Source organism: Equus asinus, chromosome 8, assembly GCF_041296235.1.
Source record: "Equus asinus isolate D_3611 breed Donkey chromosome 8, EquAss-T2T_v2, whole genome shotgun sequence".
Classification (NCBI taxonomy): domain Eukaryota; kingdom Metazoa; phylum Chordata; class Mammalia; order Perissodactyla; family Equidae; genus Equus; species Equus asinus.
In genome coordinates, this window is record NC_091797.1 from 82,448,703 (window position 1) to 82,470,532 (window position 21,830).

General features: G+C 42.2%; 1 protein-coding gene across 1 annotated transcript in view; it reads left to right on the forward strand.

Moving 5' to 3' along the window:
• The window catches only part of FBXW8 (F-box and WD repeat domain containing 8), a 113,214-nt gene that overhangs the window by 21,588 nt on the left and 69,796 nt on the right, over positions 1 to 21,830 (forward strand). Inside the window, exons 3-4 of the mRNA XM_044776430.2 lie at positions 7,878 to 8,042; positions 11,915 to 12,003. Coding sequence (XP_044632365.2) covers positions 7,878 to 8,042; positions 11,915 to 12,003 — 254 coding nt within the window. The remainder of the gene's footprint in view (positions 1 to 7,877; positions 8,043 to 11,914; positions 12,004 to 21,830) is intronic.

Consider the following 21,830-nt stretch of genomic DNA (forward strand, 5'->3'; position numbering starts at 1 on the left):
AAAGTTTAACTAGGTCTTTTCTTGTTGATTTTTCTTTTCCTTCAGGATTAAAAGAAATTCTTAAAGCCTGTCATTTTTCTCCTTTAAAGAAGAAAAAAAGGACACCCTCCCTTTAAAGTTGGCTAGAGAAATCGTTGGCACATTTCTGTGTTTAATACCTAATTGTGGGTACAATCCTGATCCCTTTTTGGAAGTAATTCTCACCTCTAGTTTTTATAAATCCCCCGAAGAGATTTATTGTCTGTTATCCAGGATTTAAACTTTATTCTGAGCATTATTTTCTACGAAATAAGCCCTGTGATCTGAGGTTAGCTGTGGAGACGATGCCCTGAAACATCAATGTTTTGTTCTCAGTCTTTTAGCCCATAACCCTGTTGTACAAATTTCAGACTGTATTAGTTAAAACAGCGTAGCATTTTCTTTGAAGCTGATATCAAAATCTGTTTTCAGCTTCCAAAGTTTTTTAAGGTCTGATATATTTGAGGGTTTTTGAAAGTCTCCCTGAAAAGTTTCTCCACTTTAAAGTGGCCGAAATTTGTACAGTTTACTCTCATGAAAACTCATCCAGAATGTTTAATTTAATTGATATCTTCTAGTTTCTAATCACTGAGTACTGGATTCTCCTAAAATGCTGATGATTCAGTGGCTCCATCTAACAAAAAGCAGTCTTATAGCTAATTTCTGGACTAGAGAATCTTTTAATCTTTTGAGATTGCCCCCTATGTGGGATCAGTCTGGTAATCCAAACTGACTGTAAAGGCAGAGACCAAGACTTTCCTGTCGTGTCCCCGACTGTGGAGAAGGAGCCCCCAGTCTGGGCACATGCATGGGATGTCACTCATATGCAAGAGGAGAGAGTTTGGCAGGTGAAGGTGGGCAGTGGATGAGAATTGCTGGCCTCAGTGCCCAGCACATGGTTAGTGCCCCAGGCATATCTCAATTGATTGACCCATAACCGTATTGTGTTTTCTCAGGTGCCGTCTGCAGAGCACTAGGCTTTTCAGACACTCCTGGCAGGAAGAGTTCAAGAAGCAACTCAGTCTAGGGAATGTGGCTTCTTACATCTCTGTACAGATATGCAACACATGTGAGTCTATTAAAAGCTCTGAGAAGTTCTGCAGTGCAGGACCCTGCTTACTTTTGTCTAACTCGGTATTCCCAAACTCGTTTGGCCCTGGGATCTTTCCTTTAGGTAACTTCTTAAAACCCTGAAGCTGCTGTTCTACTGAACATGCTTTGGGAAGTGCTGGTCTACGTAACGACATAATGACTACATTTCTATGATCTCTTAGCTGTTCTGAGTCTTTTGTCCAGTAGTTACGTTTCATAATTTTTACAAAAAAGCCTCATGTATCCCAAGATCAGAATAAGCTGCCCTGTGTTTAGTTAGCACTTTCTGCCTTCGAGAACCCAAGAGGGTCTCTGTGTGTTAGCGTAAGCCCTTACCTTACACATTCCCCCTGAATTCGGGGGCCTGGTAGGGAATTACTCTCGGAACTGTTTGAGTGGCAGCCATGCTCCATCACAGCTGACGTGGGTCTGTCTCTGTCTGTGCTTCATGACTGCCTAGTGCTCAGACTCACTCTGGCACAGACAGATGGACAGACACCACCCAGTGTCATGGGCAGGCTCAGCTGTGGACCAGACATGCCAAAACTAAAAACCATGGTGTTCTAGTTAAAACTGGAGCTCTGGTGTTATTGATTCGTTATTCCGCTCTTTATTGCCTGATAGCTCGTGGTCAGATGAAGGTTTGTCTCCCTGACGCCCTTATGGCTAAGATGGAGAAGTGTGGGGTGACAGTGTGGCTAAGTGGATGTGTAACTGAGGCTGCGGCCATGCCCTGGCTGGGCTGCTTAATGGACCCACGTCAGCCTGGGGGAGGGCTCGAGCCGTTGGCCGTGGCTTCTGTCCTCAGCCCCATTCTGGGGAACTTTCTTTTTGTTTTTTAATAATTAAGACACGAAGGCCCACACACCGTATACTGTAGATGACTTATGTATGGGTGGAGTAGCTAGTGTGCTGGCTAACAGCGTTGGGATTCAAGGTGATCTGAAATGAGGAGGGGTGTGCAATGGCCTGCGATTTAAAATGGACAGAAAGTTTAGAAAGTTAAGAATTTAGGTTTGAAAAATACTACTGTGGAAGGAAGAAATGGGGACTTTCTTTTGTTTGTTTTACTTGTAGTTTGTGTTTTAAAAGACTCTGAAGAATGATGAACACCAAATTGAGATTACCCTTGGGGGGAAGAGGATGTGGACATGGACACACAGAAGCTTTAAGCTTATTAGTAATATTTTATTTCTTAAGTGGGATAGTAAGTCCTTGGGTGTTTATAATATTCTTTATAGCTTTGCGTTTGCCTTCAATATTTAATAAATTAGACAGACTCCAGAAGCTTTGGTGGACCGTTAGTTCAGTACCACGATGATGTATCTACAATGAGTGAAGCAGCAGATTAGTGTCTGATAAAAGCTTTCTGTTGACAGCACTCACAGCCCGTGTTTCGGGTATCGGTCCGTCCTGAGTACCGCATTTGAAGAAGACACTGTAGATGCACAAACGTTAGGGTACGTTCAGAGAGAATGGGTAGGGGAGCTAGTCCTGTGACAGTTAGTTGAAGGAAATGGGTAACATTTAGACCAATGAAGAAATGACTAAGGGGTAATGTCATGGCTGTCTTCAGCCATTTCAGGAGCTGTCAGGGAGAAGAAGGAATAGACTTTTCCTTCAAAAGGGCAAAATCAGGACCACAGGTGGCATCTGTTTTCTAAATAATGGAAGGAAGCACTTTTTTTTTTTGTAAGGAAAACTGGCCGTGAGCTAACATCTGTTGCCAGTCTTCCTCTTTTCTTACTTGAGGAAGATTGTCCATGAGCTAATATCCGTGCCAGTCTTTGTCTGTTTTGTATGTGGAACGCCATCACAGCGTGGCTTGGTGAGTGGTGTGTAGGTTCGCACCCAGGATCCGAACCCGTGAACGCTGGGCCACTGAAGTGGAGCGGCAAACTTAACCACTATGCCACTGGGCCTGCCCCAGGAAGCACTTTCTTTGTCTTCCACATATGGGTGAAATCATATGGTGTTTGTCCTTCTCTATCTGGCTTATCTTGCTTAACATCATACCTTAAGTTCATCCATGTTGTGACAAATGGGACAATTTTGTCTGTTCTGTGGCTGAGTAGTATTCTATTGTATATATATGCCACATATTTATCCATTCATCAGTCGATGAGCACTTGGGTTGCTTCCATATCTTGGCCATTGTGAACATTGTGAACATAGGGGTGCGTAAGTCTCTTTGAATTGTTGATTTCAAGTTCTTTGGATAAATACCCAGTAGTGGGATAGCTGGGTTGTGTGGTATTTCGATTTTTAACTTTTTGAGAAATCCTCATACTGTTTTCCATGGTGGCTGCACCAGTTTGCATTCCCATCAGGAATGTATGAGGGTTCCCTTTTCTCCACATCTTCTCCAACGTTTATCTTTTGTTTTGGTGATTGTAGCCATTCTTACGGGTGTGAGGTGATATCTCAGTGTAGTTTTGATTTGCATTTCTCTGATGATCAGTGATGTTGAACATGTGTTCACGTGCCTGTTGACCATCTGTATATCTTCTTTGGAAAAATGTCTGTTCACATCCTCTGCCCATTTTTTGTTCTTGAGTTGTATGAGTTCTTTATATATTTTGGAGATTAACCCCTTGTCCAATATAGGACTTGCAAATATTTTCTCCCACTTGGGGGGCTGTCTTTTCATTTTGTTCCTGGTTTCCCTTGCCTTGTAGAAGCTCTTCAGTCTGATGAAGTCCCACGTGTTTATATTTTCTTTTGTTTCCCTTGGCCGAGTAGACATAATATTCGAAAAGATCCTTCTAAGACACATCAGAGAGCATACTGCGTATGTGTTCTTCTAGAAGTTTTATGGTTTCAGGTCTTACCTTTAAGTCCTTGATCCATTTTGAGTTTATTTTTGTAAATGGCAAAAGATAATGGTCTACTTAAATTCTTTTGCATGTGGCTGTCCAATTTTCCCAGCATCTTTTATTGAAGAGACTTTCCTTTCTCCATTGTATGTTCTTAGCTCCTTTGAAGATTAGCTGTCCATAGATATGTGGTTTTATTTCTGCGCTCTCAATTCTGTTCCATTGATCTTGTATCTGTTTTTGTACCAGTACCATGCTGTTTTGATCATATAGCTTTGTAGTATGCTTTGAAGTCAGGGATTGTGATGCCTCCAGCTTTGTTCCTTTTTTCGCAAAATTGCTTTAGCTATTTGGGGTCTTTCGTTGCCCCATATGAATTTTAGGATTCTTTGTTCTACTTCCGTGAAGAATGTCATTGGGATTCTGATTGGGATTGCATTGAATCTGTAGATTGCTTTAGGTAGTATGGACATTTTAACTGTGTTTATTTTTCTACTCCATGTGCATGGAATCTCTTTCCATCTCTTTATGTCATTGTTGATTTCTTTCAATAATGACTTATAGTTTTCAGTGTATAGGTCTTTCACCTTCTTGGTTAAATTTATTCCTAGATATTTTATTCTTTTTGTTGCAGTTGTAAATGGGATTGTATTCTTGTTAGTTTGTTATTAGAGTATAGAAATGCAACTGACTTTTGTAAGTTGATTTTGTACCCTACAACTTAGCTGTAGTTGTTGATTATTGCTAGTAGTTTTCTGATGCATTCTTTAGGGTTTTCTGTATATAAAGTCATATGGTCTGCAAGTAGCGAGAGTTTCACTTCTTCAGTTTGGATACCTTTTATTTCTTTTTCTTGCCTAATTGCTCTGGCCAAAACCTCCAGTACTATGTTGAATAAGAATGGTGATAGTGGGCACCCTTGTCTTGTTCCTGTTCTCAGAGGGATGGCTTTCAGTTTAGGAAGCACTTTCTAAAAGACTGCTTTGCAGTAGGTCAGACTGATTTGGGAGGTCAGCTCTTCACCAGAAGCCTGCTACCAACCAAGCATGCTGTGAGGAGCTTTCCTGTGACAGGAAGTTGTGCCTAATTGATCTCCAGGACCCCTCTTAATTCTTCAGTTTCTAAACCATTGAAGCCTTGAGCCAGTGTGACACCTTTAGCATGATAGTGTGACACTTTGGTTCAGAAAAGTGACAGAAGACTTGCCACTTGTTTTTTTTTTTTTTTTTTTTGGTGAGAAAGATTGGCCCTGAGCTAACATCTGTGGCTAGTCTTCCTCTTTTTGCTTGAGGAAGATTGTCCCTGAGCTAACACCTGTGCCAATCTTCCTTTTTTTTTTCACCCCAAAGCTCCCCAGTACTGCATAGCTGTATATCCTAGTTGTAGCTTCTTCTAGTTCTTCTGTGTGGGATGCCACCTCAGCATGGTTTGATGAGTGGTGCTAGGTCTGTGCCCAGGATCCAAACTGGTGAAGCCCAGGCTGCCAAAACAGAGCACACGAACTTAACCACTTGGCCACGGGGCCGGCCCCAGACTAGATAACTTTAATTGACCTTAAGTTTGCTGATTCTTCTGCTAGCTTAAATTTCTTGTTGAGCCTCTCTAGTAAATTTTTTGTTGCAGTTACTGTACTTTTCAACTCTGAAACTTCTATTTGGTTCTTTTTGTAAAAATTTCTCTCTCTTCCTCAATATTCTATACTTGAAACATTGTGCTCACACCTTCATTTCTTTAGACTTGCTTTTCTTTAGTATTTTGAATATATTTATAATAGTTGATTTAAACTCTTTGTTTAGTAAGCCCAACGTCTGGACTTCCTAAGGGTCATTGACTGCTTTTTCTTTCTGTCTGTGGGTCATACTTTACTGTTTCTTTGCATGTCTCATAGTTTTTTTGTTAAAAAATGGACTTTTAAAATAATGTGACAACTCTCGAAATCAGATTCTCTCCCATATGGAGGGTTTGTTGTTGCTGCTGTTTGTTTGTTTGGTGATTTTTCTGAACTAACTCTCTAGTTTGTTTTCTTTGTCATGTGCAACCACTGAAATCTCTGCTCAGTTAGTTTAGTGGTAGCTAGTGATCAGATGGAGATTTCCTTAAGTACATGGACCATTAAATCTCCCTGCCTTTGCTGAGGTGCTCTCTGTATGTTGGGGGCCACCTTCAATGTGTCACCAGTTTACAGCTGTGCCTTAGCCTTCGCATCCTGCTTGTTTAGAGCCTCAAGGTTGGCCAGAGTTGAAAGATCAGGGCCTTCTCAGGTCTTTCCTGGGCTCACACATAGTCCTCCACGTGCTCATGGCATTCTTGAGTCCCAGGAATATATTGGAGCCTTTCAGAGTCCCCTATGGACATCCCATTCCCCAGGTTTTCTTTTTAAACCTTTTGGTCAACCTATTTTTAGCCCCAGCTGGTAATGAGGCATTGGGCAGCTGCAGGGTTAAGCAGTTGTCCCTTATGGTTTCTGAGAAATACTCTGGAGATAGGACAGAGCAAGATCCAAGTCAGGTCTGACAAAGACAAGCTTTCAGAATAGAGCTTTCCAGCAAGCTGCCAGGCAGGTCAAATGGTGGCAGTTCTCTGGGGACGGCACTTTTGGGGAGCTGTACACCGATCTGGCCTCCCCAGTGGCTGCTAGGCGGCTGGTTTTTACAGCTACCATAGTTGTAAGGATGTTGGTTTTCAAGGCTACTGTAGGGCTGGAGGAGGAGGATGGGATTAGTGCAAGTTAAAACAACACACTATTCTTATCAAAATTCAGCCGTTTTTCTTGAATAAATGTTCCTCAGAATGTTTCAGGCCTTTAATTAATTTCCAGAGTTCTGAAAAAGTTGACTTTGACGCTTTTTGGCAGTATTCTTGTTGCTTTTATGGAGGAGCAGATTTTTCGGAGGTCTTTGCTCTGCAGTCCTGAAAGTTAGCTCCCTATCAGTAAGTACTTCGTTAAACAAGGCACCCTGTGCGACGAGAGTCTGTCACACACATGCTGTGTGCTCTCTCCCTTACTTTGTCTCATGTTCCGTCTTCTTGTCTGTGTATTTGATGTCTCGAAGTGGTCCCAGGGGACTGTTAAGGAGCACAGCTTATTGTAAACCACGGGTCGTGACTCTTCTTTTTAGAAGGGGTTTGCACGCATTGGATGGGCAGCGAACACAATGTGTGGCAGACCAAGAGCATGTTGATCTGCTGGCTCAGTTTCTCATCTTGCCGGCAGAGTCCAACCTTTTCAGTCTGCCCAACTTTGTACATTATCCTCTGGTGAAGTAAATCCATCCTTCCCCCAAGTTAGGGTTGGAAGAGAAGGCACTGATAGCAAAAACGGCCGTTTCCTCTTGATACTGTTGGGATTTGAAATTCAGTCCAGACGTAGCGTTAATTTCTCTATAACAGATCTTAGAGACCTGGTTAACAGCTCGAGTTTTCTGTTAAATATTTTTTTAATCTATGCATTTAAAATCTAAGTTTTCACACATAATATAAATTTGAATTTCTCATAGGACCAGAAGTTTTGAGTTATGAATATTTATTTTATTACAGCTTTTTATTTCAGAGGCCATCAGTCTCCAGCTCTATAAGATGGAAATACAAGTGCCTATTGGTAAAAAGTAAAGAGCTTCTTTTCTGAAAAGCTGTGTATGATTGTGTGTGTGTTAACGTGTTACAGTGTGTATTTTTTGCCTTTTGTGTATTTGTGTTTTTTTCTTATGTTATATAATAATTTAACCAAATAGTCTAAAATGTGATATCAGATGGTGGTACAATTTTGAAATCTTGAAAGATAAAACTGGAAACATTTGCTTGTATTTTTTTTCACCTCGGAGTGTTTTGTTAATGAGACATTTTATACTGCCATAAACCCAGGGCAACAATAAAGTTGTTGATTGATTTTTGGATGACAAAGGGCTTCTCTAATTGCAGAATTTGACACTTGTGTCACTTGCGCTGTTTTAGGTGAGCAAGACGTGGAAGGTGATTGCGGAAGATGAAGTGCTCTGGTACAGGCTGTGCCAGCAGGAAGGGCACCTTCCTGAGAGCAGCATCTCAGATTATTCTTGCTGGAAGCTCATCTTGCAAGAGTGCCGAGCCAAGGAACACATGTTGCGAACCAACTGGAAGGTAGGCAGTGGCCAGTATCATTACCTGTAGAGGAATAGCCTACAAGGACACGGGAATCCAAGCCCGGGATTCAACACCGAGTCCCGTTACAGCCCGAGGTTAACTGCCAAAATCAGAGAGAGGGGGATGGTGAGCGCACCTTCCGCTGTTGGTCATCTCTTGTCTATGTTGTTCGCCATGAGGCTATCTGCCCCCATTTTCAACCACAGTATTGGGAGCATCCTGTTGTCCTCCAGGAGAGGAAGAGGGAGACTGCGGTGCCAGTCCCCTCCCCTCTGGTGGTTGGGGTCTTTGGAGGTGTGCTCAGTGCAGCCCCCTTTCACTTTCACCATCCTAGATGGATCAAGAAGGCAGAAGCACCCCCTGAATACAAAAGAGGAGCTGAAAATGCTCTTTCCAGGAAACATATTAAACGTCTCTACGTACTGTCTTCTCTTCCCTCACATAACCTATTGGCTTGCTTCCATAACATTTATCACTTCAAAGTCTCTGCAGAAATGTTAGATCACAGCCCCGAATTTTCCCAGTGAGGTGTTTCTTAGGAAGCGGCTGTCAGGAAGAGTGTTACATAAAGCTGTCAGAGGCATGACGAGACAGTAGTGGGGGAGTGCCTCTCCGCCTGGGTAGCTGGGTATCCAGTTGTTTGGAAGGGATAGAACCACGCTCTTTCCACTCCTGTAAAGGTCAATCCTAATAGACTTCGAGATTAACAAGCTTTTGCTCATTACTGATGGTGACATATTGCCTATGTGCATGTCTGTCCCCAGTCACCTCATAACCTGATTAGAGACTGATACTCTTGATCTGGGCAACCTCACAGTTTTTTTCTAGTGAAGTTAATAGGAGCAGTGTTTCTCTAATTCAGGATTTCTCAGCCCCAGCACTAGTGACATTTGGGGCCAGATAATCCTTTTTGCTTAGGGCTGTCCTGTGTATTACAGTATGTTGAGCAGCATCTGTAGCCTCTCCCCGGGAGAGGCCAGTAGCACTCTCTTCCTCCCTGCAGTCATGACAACCAAAAATGTCTTCAGATGTCAGCAAAGGTCACCTGGGGGGCAAAGTCACCGCTGGTTGAAAACTACCTTTCTAAGGAGAATTTGCATTGCTTTCCTTTCTTGGGCCGTCAAGACAGCACCCTAAGTCGCAATCACGCTGGCCCCACAGCTGCATCCACACGAGGTAATGACCTCGTGTGGAGGTGCCCAGCCCTCCTGACTGTGTGTTTGCTCGGGTGCGTGTGAGGACGCGGCAAGAGGCAGGCCCGAGGCTTTGACAGAGCTGCTTCAGCAGGCTGGGGGCCGGAAAGCAGAGGCTCTACCCCTGGTAGGAGTGGCTGTAATTTCAGGAAAGCTCGAGAGCTGGGCGTTAACTAGGGCCTTTCTGCCTGGAAAGGAGGGATACTTTGAGATTTGTAGGCGTGAGAGCTGGAGATATTCAGGTCACCCTGGCTTGAATTCAGAGATGTCAGACCCAGAGAGAGAAATCAGCAGCTGAGTTCTTTGTTTCCCCTTTGGTAATAGCGAAAGGCTGGGAGGGAGGCAGGGACCTCCTCATCTGGACTGGAGGTGGCAGAAGTGAAGGCGGGTAAAGACCCACCTTTTAGCATCTGGCCCTTAATGTCACAGTATACAAGTGCCATACAGTTTCACTGGATGTCTGTTTAGTGTTTTTTCTCTAACAAGCACCAGGCTATTTGTTTGGTAAGTGCTCAACAAATGGTTGTCGATGGAATGAGCTGGAGTAAACTGCAGGCAGAATGTGAGGGAGGCTTCTCTCTGGGGTGTCACAGGTCCATTTCCTGACACAGCTGAGAATGGGGACTACTTGACTGAAATGTTAAATGACAAATCTTGCATTAACTGTAATGATGGGACTCTTATGTGATTCTAGAAAGAAAGCCCTATCGAAACGTGGAAGGTAGTCTTAGAGCAAGTTCCTTTACCTTTGTTTGCCTCCATCTTCTCAGCTCTAAGGTTGGGCTCAGAGGAGCCCCACTCACGGGGTTGCGGCCTTCGCCTGTCTCAGGACGTGTCTACGGCCCTCCTGCAGAGCTCGGCCCATGTCGGCCGCTCAGTCAGTGCTGGCCGTGGAGCTCGGAGGCCTTTGCACACACGTACTGTGGTTCAGTGCTGTGCGTGGTCGACTTCAGGCTGGGCTGGGCAGGTGATTTGGTTTAGTGTCTCCTAGTCAGTGTCTGGAGAAACCCCAGAAGGGACCCCAGAGTTCTCAGGTACCTCCACGGAGAGCATGACCTGTAAATATGTGAACGTACTTGGACCTGCATTTCAGAGCCAACATGGAAACGGTTTGATAAGCCGGTTCTGGTGGCTGTATATTCCTTTTCCTGGTGTTTGCATAAACTCTTCTTCACTTTGGCATTCTAGGATCTCTCTAAGACCAGAATACCATTGTGGGGTTGGAGCCCATGATGGGGGTGGGGGAAGCCATATGACAGAAATTAGTAGATGCTGTAAGCACACAGGTTTTCATCTCAGGCCCTCTTCTTTCTTTCAGTACCTTTTGCTATTGTCATTTTGGCTGTGGCCCTCACAACAATGACTCCTGAGTCCTTCCCTTCCATCACCATATCTTCACTAGCAGGACAGATCCACTTGGATGTGTCCACTTTTGTCCCTCAGCCTTGGACTTGGCCCTCGAATTAAGTGAGGTCATCATTCAGATTATCGTGCACAATGCCTTGAATATAGCTGCTTAATAAATGTTGATTTTAATGGAATGGATGTCATCTTCTAATAATATAAATAATAATAATAGGAGCTACCATTTATTGAACACTTGCCGTATGCTAAGAACTATGCTTAGAACTTACACAGACTATTTGTAATCCTTGTGCCAGTCCAGCAAAATTGAAATTTAGTCTTGGTATTCCTAACTACCTATTATTCAGTTATTCCTGAATAACTATCCCACTGTTCCCAACATCACACATGTAAATACTTTATATTCCTTCAGATTCCCTTTATTTTTATTTTAAAAATAATTATTTTAGGGCCAGCCCCAGTGGCCTAGTGGTTAAGTTCAGCATGCTCCACTTTGACAGCTCAGGTGAGGTTCCCAGGTGTGGACCTACGCCACTCGTCTGTTAGTGGCCATGCTGTGACAGTGACTCACATACCAAAAGAGGAAGATTGGCAGTGAATGTTAGCTCAGAGCAAATCTTCCTCAGCAAAAAAAAATACATATATATATATATATATATTTTAATAGATAATGTTCTTGCTACAAATAATTCAAAAGTCACCAAAAGGCATATAGAGGAAATACATCTCCCCCTTGCCTGTCTCCACCTACCACCTAGTTCCCCCCTGAGGAGCAACCCATGTTATGGGTTTTAGGGTTTCCTTTAAATACTGTTTCCATGAATCAGAAATAATGTCTTCTTCTGTTTCCCAATCCTGATTTTTATCTCTTTGTATATACTTTTTGGTTTTATTCTGAGAGTACTTATAAGGGTTAACAGGTAAACTATCATTAAATGCTTCCTCTTCTCTGAACTGAATTTCTTTATGTACTTTATGCCTTTCTTCACACACTTGCCACTGCCAGCCTACTGTGGAGTGTCGTTATTTGTGCTCTCATGTTTCCTTCATATCCTGTAATCCCCTTGAGGACCAGGGCAGTGTCTTATACATCCCGTGCCTTCTAATTCAGTGTTTTTCCTGTGTGTGGTAACTCGTAAATGCTGATAGCTTAACATATTAGTTGTCATCTTTGTCCTTTCGAATGCCCAGATTACTTTGAACACAGTATACGCCGTGAAAAATCGCTGTGGAATGTAGGTGAAAGTGAGATGCTTTGTCTTCCAGCTATCCCAAGGATAGTATAAACTGCTTCCCCTTTTCCTTACACAGAATCGCAAGGGTGCCGTGAGTGAGCTGGAACACATTCCTGATGCAGTTTTATGTGATGTGCATTCTCATGATGGCGTTGTCATTGCTGGGTAAGCAAAAACAATTTTTCACTTAATAGTCTTCATCTTAGGGTCTTTCATTTTTCATGGACCAAACTCTGAGTCACAGTGACCTTATTTTCCCTTGAGAGGATGTACCTGCCTGCTTACAGCCCACGTGTGAGATGGAAAATCTGCAAACTTCTGTTCCCAGTACTTGAGAGCTCTGGAGTCACTGGAGAGATGGGAATGGTGAGGGTAGATCTGTAATCCCTTTGTCTCAATATCTTTCCTAGCTTTGAGATCACTCTTGTGGCGTGTTATGTTAGATTTTCATTAAGGCAAACAGTTTGTGTTTTATGAAGACATGAAAAAGTCAAGCAAGAATAATAAGTGTTGGCGCGAACAGGTCCTGTTCTTGTTCTCTTGTCCGAAGCCTTTGTTATGCGGAAGGGCTGTGGCCACACGTAATCTTCCTTCCCCACAGTATGTATTCACTATTTAATTTGCCCTGAAATAGGCTGTTTATTTGTCTTCATGGCCAAGAAGATTAATTTTAGCTTCTGTAAATTTCTTTGGCTTCTGTTCCAAAAACCACTTGCATGAATTCTTCATATTTTACTACAGAGATGCTGGTATGTATTCTTTAATGCACAATGAGAAGATCAATTTTCTTTTTGGATTAAGAAGATGTCTTGAACGGTGGTCTCAAGTTGTATACGTAATACCGTAAAGTGAGACCAGGATTCTTCAACTTCTGGATTGGCTTTGGAGGGGCCACCTAAGAGAGGGTCCTTCCTGGAGGAAAAAAAAACAAAAACAAACCTCGAACTTAGTAGTAGGGGAGTCTTTTTCTTTAAAGAAAAGTCTTGGGGTTGGCCTGGTGGCACAGCGGTTAAGTGCTCACATTCCTCTGCAGTAGCCCTGGGTTCTCCGGTTCGGATCCCGGGTGCAGACATGGCACCACTTGGCAAGCCATGCTGTGGCAGGCATCCTACATGGAAAGTGGAGGAAGATGGGCACGGATGTTAGCTCAGGGCCAGTCTTCCTCAGCAAAAAGAGGAGGATTGGCAGCAGATGTTAAGCTCAGGGCTAATCTTCCTCAAGAAAAGAAAAGAAAAATCTTTCCTTAAAGAGTACTATTTGACTGAAATTCCAAGCAATGAAATTATTGTAATATTTTGTGGTATGTAATGCCTATGAAGAAAATAATTTTACTTTAAACAGGATCTGCCCAGGAGGAATGCTTTTCTTTAGCTTTTGTTTTACCGGCCACAGTTTAGGGGTTAATGCTCTTCTTGGGAGTGCTGTGGAACTATTAGTTTTAGAAAGATTAATGGGCAGAAATCTAGAATTGTGTCCATCCCGTTGTCACTTTGGCTTTCGGCTTCTGCCTCTTGTTCCTCTCGTGTGGGCCTAAGCCTTGCTCATGATACATAAGGGCCTTTCCTCCACTAATTCTGAGATTCCTTGGTGACTGCAGAAGGCACTTATCATTCCAGCTTAGAGGGGTCTCCTAGTATGTTGGAAGACACTTGAGGACAGAACGTTGAGATTGGACTGAAAGATTTATAAAAGAAATTAGAAATAAAGGAGACTTCAGTCTCAAAAGCCAATGATACATTTCTGATCTGGACACGGACCTTACAAAAGGCAGGCTGGCCACCAATCCAGATGCCAGGCCTCCTTCGTCTGCCTCTCTGTTCCCTTGAGGTCTGCTCGAGGTTGCTTTGTGCTGGCATAATCTGTAAAGCGATGGCAGAGTTTCGTGGATCGATAAGATGAAACTTGATCTGTGGGTCAGAGAGGCTCCTCACAACTCCTCTTTCTAAGAGAACCTTACGATTATGGGCTAGCATCAGATACTTCAATCTTGCTTGTATGGAGAGCATCTTGTGTTTATCATTAAAATTTTATCTCGTGGTTACGATGCTTGTTTTCTGGGTCAGATCTTGAATCCCTTTTCATTTGAGACAGCGGTGTTTGTGGTTACCTCATTCCCAATCAATGTTGTATTCACCAGGCTTTCTGCAGTTATGTATCTCCAAGGAGTGTCTTAAAGGGACAGTGGCCACCTCACCGTTTCTTTCTGTCCTACTTACCTTGCATTTCTCGTTTTTCTTCTCCCCTTCTTTTTTCTCTTATTTTTTATGCAAGTGTAATCTGTTCAGAGGCTTAGTTTTATGTATCAAGAGCTAAACTATGTAACATTTTTGTGTTTAAACCTATTAAATATATTTCATATAGTTGATGGAGAGGAAAGACAGTTGGAAAATCTCTTGCTTCTTCCCAGCTTTTCAGTCCTCTGTATTGTACTGGTTTGGAGTCAGGTTGCTTAGGCCCAGACTAATTTGTATTACAGTTAGCCTTACAGTGACCTAGTCTTGGTTTTGCCTTATGCTTTCACACAGAACCAGGTAACCTGCCAAAGCTCATCACTCATAAACTCACCTGAGACACTGGAGTCTCAAGTGAACGGGACTGGCCCCTGCTTACCTGAGGCCTGTTTTTCCCAGCAGAGGAAACAGACATCCTTCTTAAAGCTGCTCTGATCTTTCACTCTTTGTCCGTGAATCTTTGCTTCCCTTACTGTCTCATGGATTACCATTTCCAATCACCTTTTCCTGATTTTCTGAGCCCTTTGAAATTTGTTTCCAACCTACCTTTCCCCTCAGTACTTACCTTGGTGTACCTTTGGTTATTTCCCACACTGTTCTACTTAGTTACCCTCTGGCCACATCCTTTTTTTTTTTTTTTTTTTTTTTTTTTTTGCTGAGGAAGATTCACCCTGAGCTAACATCAGTGCAGTATTCCTCTACTTTTTAGTATGTGGGCCGCCAGCACAACATGGCTGCTAACAGAGCAGTGTAGGTCCATGCCCGGAAACCCAAGCTGGGCTGCCAAGACAAGTGTGCTGAACGTAACCGCTAGGCCACCAGGGATGGCCCATATCTTTTCTTAAAATTGTAATTCATACCTCATATGAATTCATATGTAGATGTAATTCATATCTCATAAAATTCACCCTTTTAAACTATAAAAGTCGGTAATTTTGTGTATTCACAGGGCTGTGTAACTCTTTACCACTGTCTAATTCTAGAACATTTTCATCACCCCAAAAAGAAATCCAGTCCCCATTCTTTAAGGGCCAACTCAAGTCTGTCTCCTCCCACAAGTGTCGATAGCACTGTGGCCTGTCACCCCCACTCCACGCCCCACAGTCTGCCCTTCTCATGACCTCTGCAGAAGTGCTTCTCTGCAGCTCATAAGGCCATCTAGTCATGTGGCCTCACGGCTGCACGGAAACATTTTTGTTTTATGTTGTTATTTTATTTTGAAATGATTTTTAACTTTACAGCCAGCTATTTTTCCCCAGTTAATTTGTAAGCATCTTTTAAAACTAAAAGTGGTATGGATATTTTATTAAATGCCCTATAGTACTTGTACATTTTTGTCTGAAATTTAATACACAGATTCCCCGCCCCCCCCCCATGCCTGTATACTGTATTATGTGAGAAACTGGAGAAATTCCTAATTTCTCTTGTCTGTTCTCTGATTTCTTAGTTTTTTCAACTTAGAGTCATACAATTTTAAGCCTGGAAGGGACTTTAGAGATTATCTATTCCAAAACAGTCATTCTGTGTGAGGTGCCTGAGGCTCAGAGGGGTCCAACAAGCGAGGATGGGCACGCGTGCTCTGCTCTGCTCGTTCCTGCACTGCCATGTCTGTGCATGGAGCTGGGCGGCGGGGCTGCTGCCCAAGCCCTCGCGTGCTCCTCTGGCAGCTTGTCCATTACAGCCTCACTTGGATTTTTCTTCTTGGTGTGCACCTTTCTTTTCTGTTAAAAATGAAAGCAGTAGTAAAACCATGCTGTTTTTGCAGAACTGTTAGAAAGTGGAGAAGAGAAAGCCACCTAAATCTCAGCATGCTAACACAACTTCTGTTATGGTTTTTGGTGTGTATGGTTTATTTTTCAGTCAGTTTTCCTGTGCGTATTTTTATATTATATAATCATAGTCTACATTACGTTTTTGGCCTTTTTTTAATCACAAAAAAAGAGGGTTTTTTTTTGATGTTATTACATAGTTTTTGTTACTTTGATTTGTTGCAAAGGCTCCTAGGATATAATTATATCCTGATTTTCTTATTAATTCTCCTAGTATTGGACATTATAGTCATTTCCTGTGTTTTGTTATTATATAACGATATAACTACTTTATGTATAGAGGTTTGCAGATCTTTTCCTTTTTTGCTACTACAAGTCTTTATTTTAAAATTATAAAACACATGCTTATTGTGGGAACTTTAAATTCCATGTTAGTGTGTAGAATAAAGAGTCAAAGTTCTTCCATTATCCTCCCCTAGTCTGGTTACCTTCCTAGGCTACAGTCTGTAATTACTGGATTTAGGGAATGAATTTATTTTCCAGATTAAGAAATTATTGTAAAATGCCTTCATAACTCTCAATTTAACTTTTTGGTTTGAGGTCTCTAAACCATCCCTCTAGCGTATTCTCCTGAATATGCCTTCCTTCTTCCTATCAGTGCCGTAAATAACCAGAGAGCACGCCTCCCTTCTGTACTATCCACGACTTAACCTCCTGCAATCTGGCTTCTATCTCAGCCCTTCCACTGAGCTACACTCTCACAGGTTGCCTGTGGTCACGAACCAATGGCCTTTTCTTGGCGCATCCCTTTCAGCCTCTTGGTGGTGTTTGATCTTGTTGACTGTACCCCTCTTAAAATGCTGGAGGCTGTGTATTAAGTGTCTTTGTGCCCTCAGAACCTAACACCAGTCCCAGCACCCAGGAAACTGAGGAAAGTGTGTATGGGCTGAGAACTCCTGGCTCTTCTGAGGCCTTGCCCTCTCTGAGCTTCCTTACTTTTGACCTGTCCAAGCTCCTTCTCTGGCCCTTATTCTTGCCTTTCTGTGCTCTCATTTGGCCACTCAGCAGTGATATGCAGCAGCCCAGAACATAGCCGAACTAGTTGTTTTCTTTGCTGGTCAGATAAGTGGAAGGTCCTCTATCTGAGAAAAGCAATTCAAACACAGCCTTTACTTTGATTTTCTAGCTAAAATTTCTCATTTCTTTAACTTGAAAGAAATTCGTCTTCAGAATCTGGTATATGTATGTATTCTGTACCAATTCAGAGTGGTATAGAAACCAATCTCTATACAACAAGCCACCTCTCTCTCTCCAAGTTCAGCTCTAGCTGCATTCCTCTGTGATATGATAGCGCTTCTGAAGTGTAGTGAGGTTTAGTGTGGGCTTTCCTTGTATTTTAGAAGAAGAGATGTTATCTGGAAAATTTGTTGATAATAAGTGATTAGGAAGCATGGTTTTTCTTTGTTTTGTTTTTTGATAGTGACAGCTCTGAGAATTTTCGAATGTTTTTCAAATTGTATGTTTATCATTGAGGAAAAAGAATAGAAGAGGCGAGCATGTGGCCGCACCCCTGACTTATTCTGTGACGCTGAGACGGTTCTCTTTCTTCCCACTGCACTCTGGAAATTAAGTGTTGAAAAGAGATGACATCATAGTTCAGAAAGGTCACATTAAAAACCTGAGACCTAGGTGTAGGTATAACTTGCCAGAGGCCTGTTTGCTTTACTGCCACCTAGTGAAGGAGAGCATCTCAGGTAGAACTTGCAGGAGAAACTCAAGCCTGGGGCTCAGTGGAGGCCTCGTGCCAGCTCTGCTAACCATTAAGCTATTAGCTCACCAGAAGCTTTTATCAGATGCCCAGGAGTATGGTGGTGTTTTTGCAATAAACTCGCTCCTCACTGTTACTGAAGACTCATAAGTTGAAGCATTTCAGTTTGCATGAGAAAGCACACTTTTCTATTCACATTAGAGGACCATTTCCCCCCATTTAGGTTTAAAAAAATATCAAGCACCCTCTTTGTTTTGAGGTTTTTCTCAACACTCCTAAATTGTTTTTCTCCCCCATATTCTGCTGGTGTGATCTGCCTTTTTAGGGTACAGTTCCTGCCTTTACTGGAAGGAATAGTGGCTATGTATCCATGTTCTCCTCTGCCAAGTGTGGTTGGAGGGAATGCTGTATCATTTAACATCGCAAACTGTTAGCTATCTTCTTTCCCTAAAAATATCCAGTTGTCCCGTTTGGTCTCATGCATTTTCATCCATCTCCATTCTCTTTGAGACGACACAACAAAACTGTGACACCTCTCTAGCTGCCCAGTGGCCTCTGGCTGTTGTTGTAGCTTTCTCTTTATTAGCTCGGTCTGTCCACACAACCTGGACATCAGAGGCAAGAGAGTTTCCAGTCTTCTGTAGACATGAAGCAAAATTTTGAGCTTCCAGTTTATATATGTAGAATTTGATGTCTGAATCTCTGGTTGGTTCAGTTTGCCCATTGGCACTTCTGTTGGAATATTATCATTGTTTATAACTGAGAACTGTTTGAAAATATCAGCTCAAACATAGGTGTGCATCTAAGGTAACTTGAAATACCTTGCTTTTAGCCATTTTTTTACTCCACTTTTCCCAGTAATTAAAAATATGCCTTTGTAGTGACCGTGTTCCATGCCAAAATATGACTTTTGATCTGAAATAGTGTGTATTTCTCCTGAATTTTAAAATATTTTCTATTCAGGAGCTGAAGACCTCAAGGATTGTGTTTCTCATACTCTGCTAGTTTCATGTGCGTGTATAAGAAATAGATAATACCTAGGATTACTTTGAGGTTCATGAGATAACAGATGCTTTGTAAATATAGATTGGTGATAAAAGTTGCATTACATTAATGTCACCCCATATTAATACTTACTTAGGACATGCTTTCTATCTTTCTCCTTTTTAAAAAACTTTTTCTCTTGACCGTTTTCCTTTCAACCTTGTTTTATATAGATTTTGTGCTGCTGCTTGTTATGACATTGGGCTGTTTCCCATAAGGAATTTGATCATTACCCATTAGGGACCTCCTTTTAAAAATACTTACATTTATTTATTTATTTTCTGCTGTGAGGTATACATGCTCTTCTGGTAAATAAGTCTGAGGTAAGATATTGATAAGAGACTAGAGGAGAGCATTGCATTTGTTATATCCTTAATGAAGGAGCTCCAGAATATACTTAATAAATACTGGTGAACTCATGACTGCATTTATGCATCTCTGGTTCTCCAAGGAATAATGGAAAGGGCCCCAGCTACAATAACTCTGCATAATCATCATTGACTCTGACTCTATTGATTGTGATTAACCAAGATGTATCGAAAACAGTTTTAAGTGTGTAGTGCATGTATCTCGTAAGGTCCATTAAGATGTTCATTATTTTTCAATTGATGCGTCTTAAGCTGCACTTGATGTCTGTAGTGGTGCATTCCACAGAAAGACTGCACTGCGGATGGAGTTCATTTTATTAATTGCATCATACGACACAATTATGTTTCATAGAAAACAGTAAATACTCTTGATTTCATTGATTTGTAATCTTTAGTATTACAAAAGAAAGTATGGAGCACATGAATAGTTCTTAAAACCTCTACATGTTAAGGACATAAATGTTTCTGGAACTGGGCTTTGCACTTTTAGGAGCCTCTGCCTCATTGCTTTGCAGGCCTTAAACCGCTCCAATCTTCTAAGTTTGAGTCAGTAGGTTCATTCATTCAACGTTGACTAAGCGCAGATGAATACTGCAGACACATCCCTTGTTTGCAGGCCTATGAGGGATACAATTACAGGTGGTTATGGAATGGCATGGGAAATGTTAGGGTAGGGGAAGAGCAGGACACACAGCACACTGGGGAGAGGCACCTCATACAGGCACAGAGGCAGGCCGGATTCCTCCTGGGAAGTGACTTCTCAGCTGAGGCTGGAAGGATGAGTAGGAGTTGACCAGGGAGAGTTGTGTTTGGGGCAGGTATGCAACTACCTTATACATATGCAGTCCCTCGTCACTCCCAAACCAACAGTGGGCATTAATAATCCATTACAGCACTTACTTTTCTGGTGAACTGGATGGAATACAGCTTCAGAATCCTCCTCAACACAGGGCTGTAGGCAGCCACTACCAGTTTATTGGATTTGACACACAAATGAAACCATTTGCTGTTCTTAGCCTGAGGCCTCATAACAAGGCCCGTTTTGGCTGCTGTGAGTACCTGCTCAGAATAGAGTTGTGACTTTGTTTGGGGGTGAGTGTGGCCCTGTAGAGGGTGAGGTTTAACCAGTCATTCCATGTGTGCTCCCACATCACCGTGAAGCTAGTGTGGGAAGCACTGTTGCATCTGCCCAGCCACATACTCCTTGCCAGCATGTTGAGCTTTTTTTGGCTTCTTGCCTTCCAGTTGAGGTGTAGTGGTAGAATTGATGAGTTAGAGTCAGGGGCTATGTCCTGCAAGCCTGAGTCACAGTGTTGAAAACAGTAAATTTCTCATATTGCACTTAAATGGAGATGGTTCTTAAAAGCTGTATTTGTTTAAAGATACTGTCATTGGAGGAGGCGGCAGTTTGAGAAAAGCCTGGGGACCTGTTGTGATCCTAGCTGTGCCACTAAAATGTTTCTTGCGACCTTGGATAAGTCACTTAACCTTACTTCCAGGATTCTTAAAACAACCCTCCAGGTTGTTATGAAGAGCCTTGAAAAAAATTGTTTTTAGCAAATAAGCACTGGCATCTGGAAGTAAAATGGAAATATCCCCCACTCCTCCCACCCCATTGGATATTTATACAAGAAGAAAGGTTAAAGGTGGTTTTTAGCTGTACATGTCTTCTTTTTTCTTTGGATCTCTTAGTCTAAATAAGTAGTCTGCTATTGGAAACTTACTAGTTAATGAAAGCTCTTTGCTGGTAAATCATTTTAAAGTGGCAATTGCTCTGGCGTGCCAAGCCTGAGAGAGGCTCTATTCCCATTCTTTCGACAAAAAATCAGCTGCGGTCTCTGACCTATTTATTTGGAGGTAAACTCAACTTTGCCAAATGTGAAAAAGATTGGGAAAGCCTCGAGTTGCGCTGGTCCATGCTGTGGGCTGGGGCATCCTTACTCATTTGGAAAAGGCTCCTTTCTTCTTCGGTTTTTCTTTAGTGTTCTTACATCAGCTAATATATTGGTTGCAGTTGTACTTTGCACAGACACTAATTAGAGCCATCAACGTTGGGTCCAAAGGCTTACTGACAATGCAACTGTCATAGTGGTGTCTTAATTGGTTGAGTGTAATTGTCATTAGGCAGCGATAAAGACATCTGGAGCTCTGGAGAAAAATCAGCCTTTTTTCCTACCTCGTTTCCGTATCTTTTCTTGCTTCTCCTGGCCAGTGTTGTTGAGTGCTTTTAGATCACGTTTAGGGTTTGGTCCAGGTCCCTCTGCCCCAGCCAGTGTTTTACCCTCATGTCTGTTTCTTTAGCACAAATTCATTAGCCCTGAGCCTGATCCCCACTGCTGTGGTTGCTCTCACCTGTGCGAGATTTTAGAGCCTACTGCTGAGTTATCACACAATACCTGCTGAAATAGGATATTTATTCTCTATTGCCATCATAAATGGGACTTAGAGTCTTTTATATTTTGCCTCCTCAGTCATTTTGCAGCAAAACATTTATGCTGTTATCATGCTCTCTGGCTATGAAGAATGGAGTTAATTTAAATGGATATCTATGGAAAATTTCATGTTCACTGAAATAATTTAGCTTATCCTTTGTTTAAAAGATTTTTAATCAGCTTGGAGATAAATGCAAGAAGTCTAATGCGTATCCGTGTGTGCGTTCTGGGTGTTTCCCTGATCAGTAGTGCGAAAAGGTTGGCAGTCAAAATAAAAGGTGCCACTCAAACCAGTCGGGTTGTTGCTTATGGACACCCCCTTTCAATCACCATTTATTTATCAGCTGTGTGTAAGACCCTGCGGTGGAGGCTACGGCAGT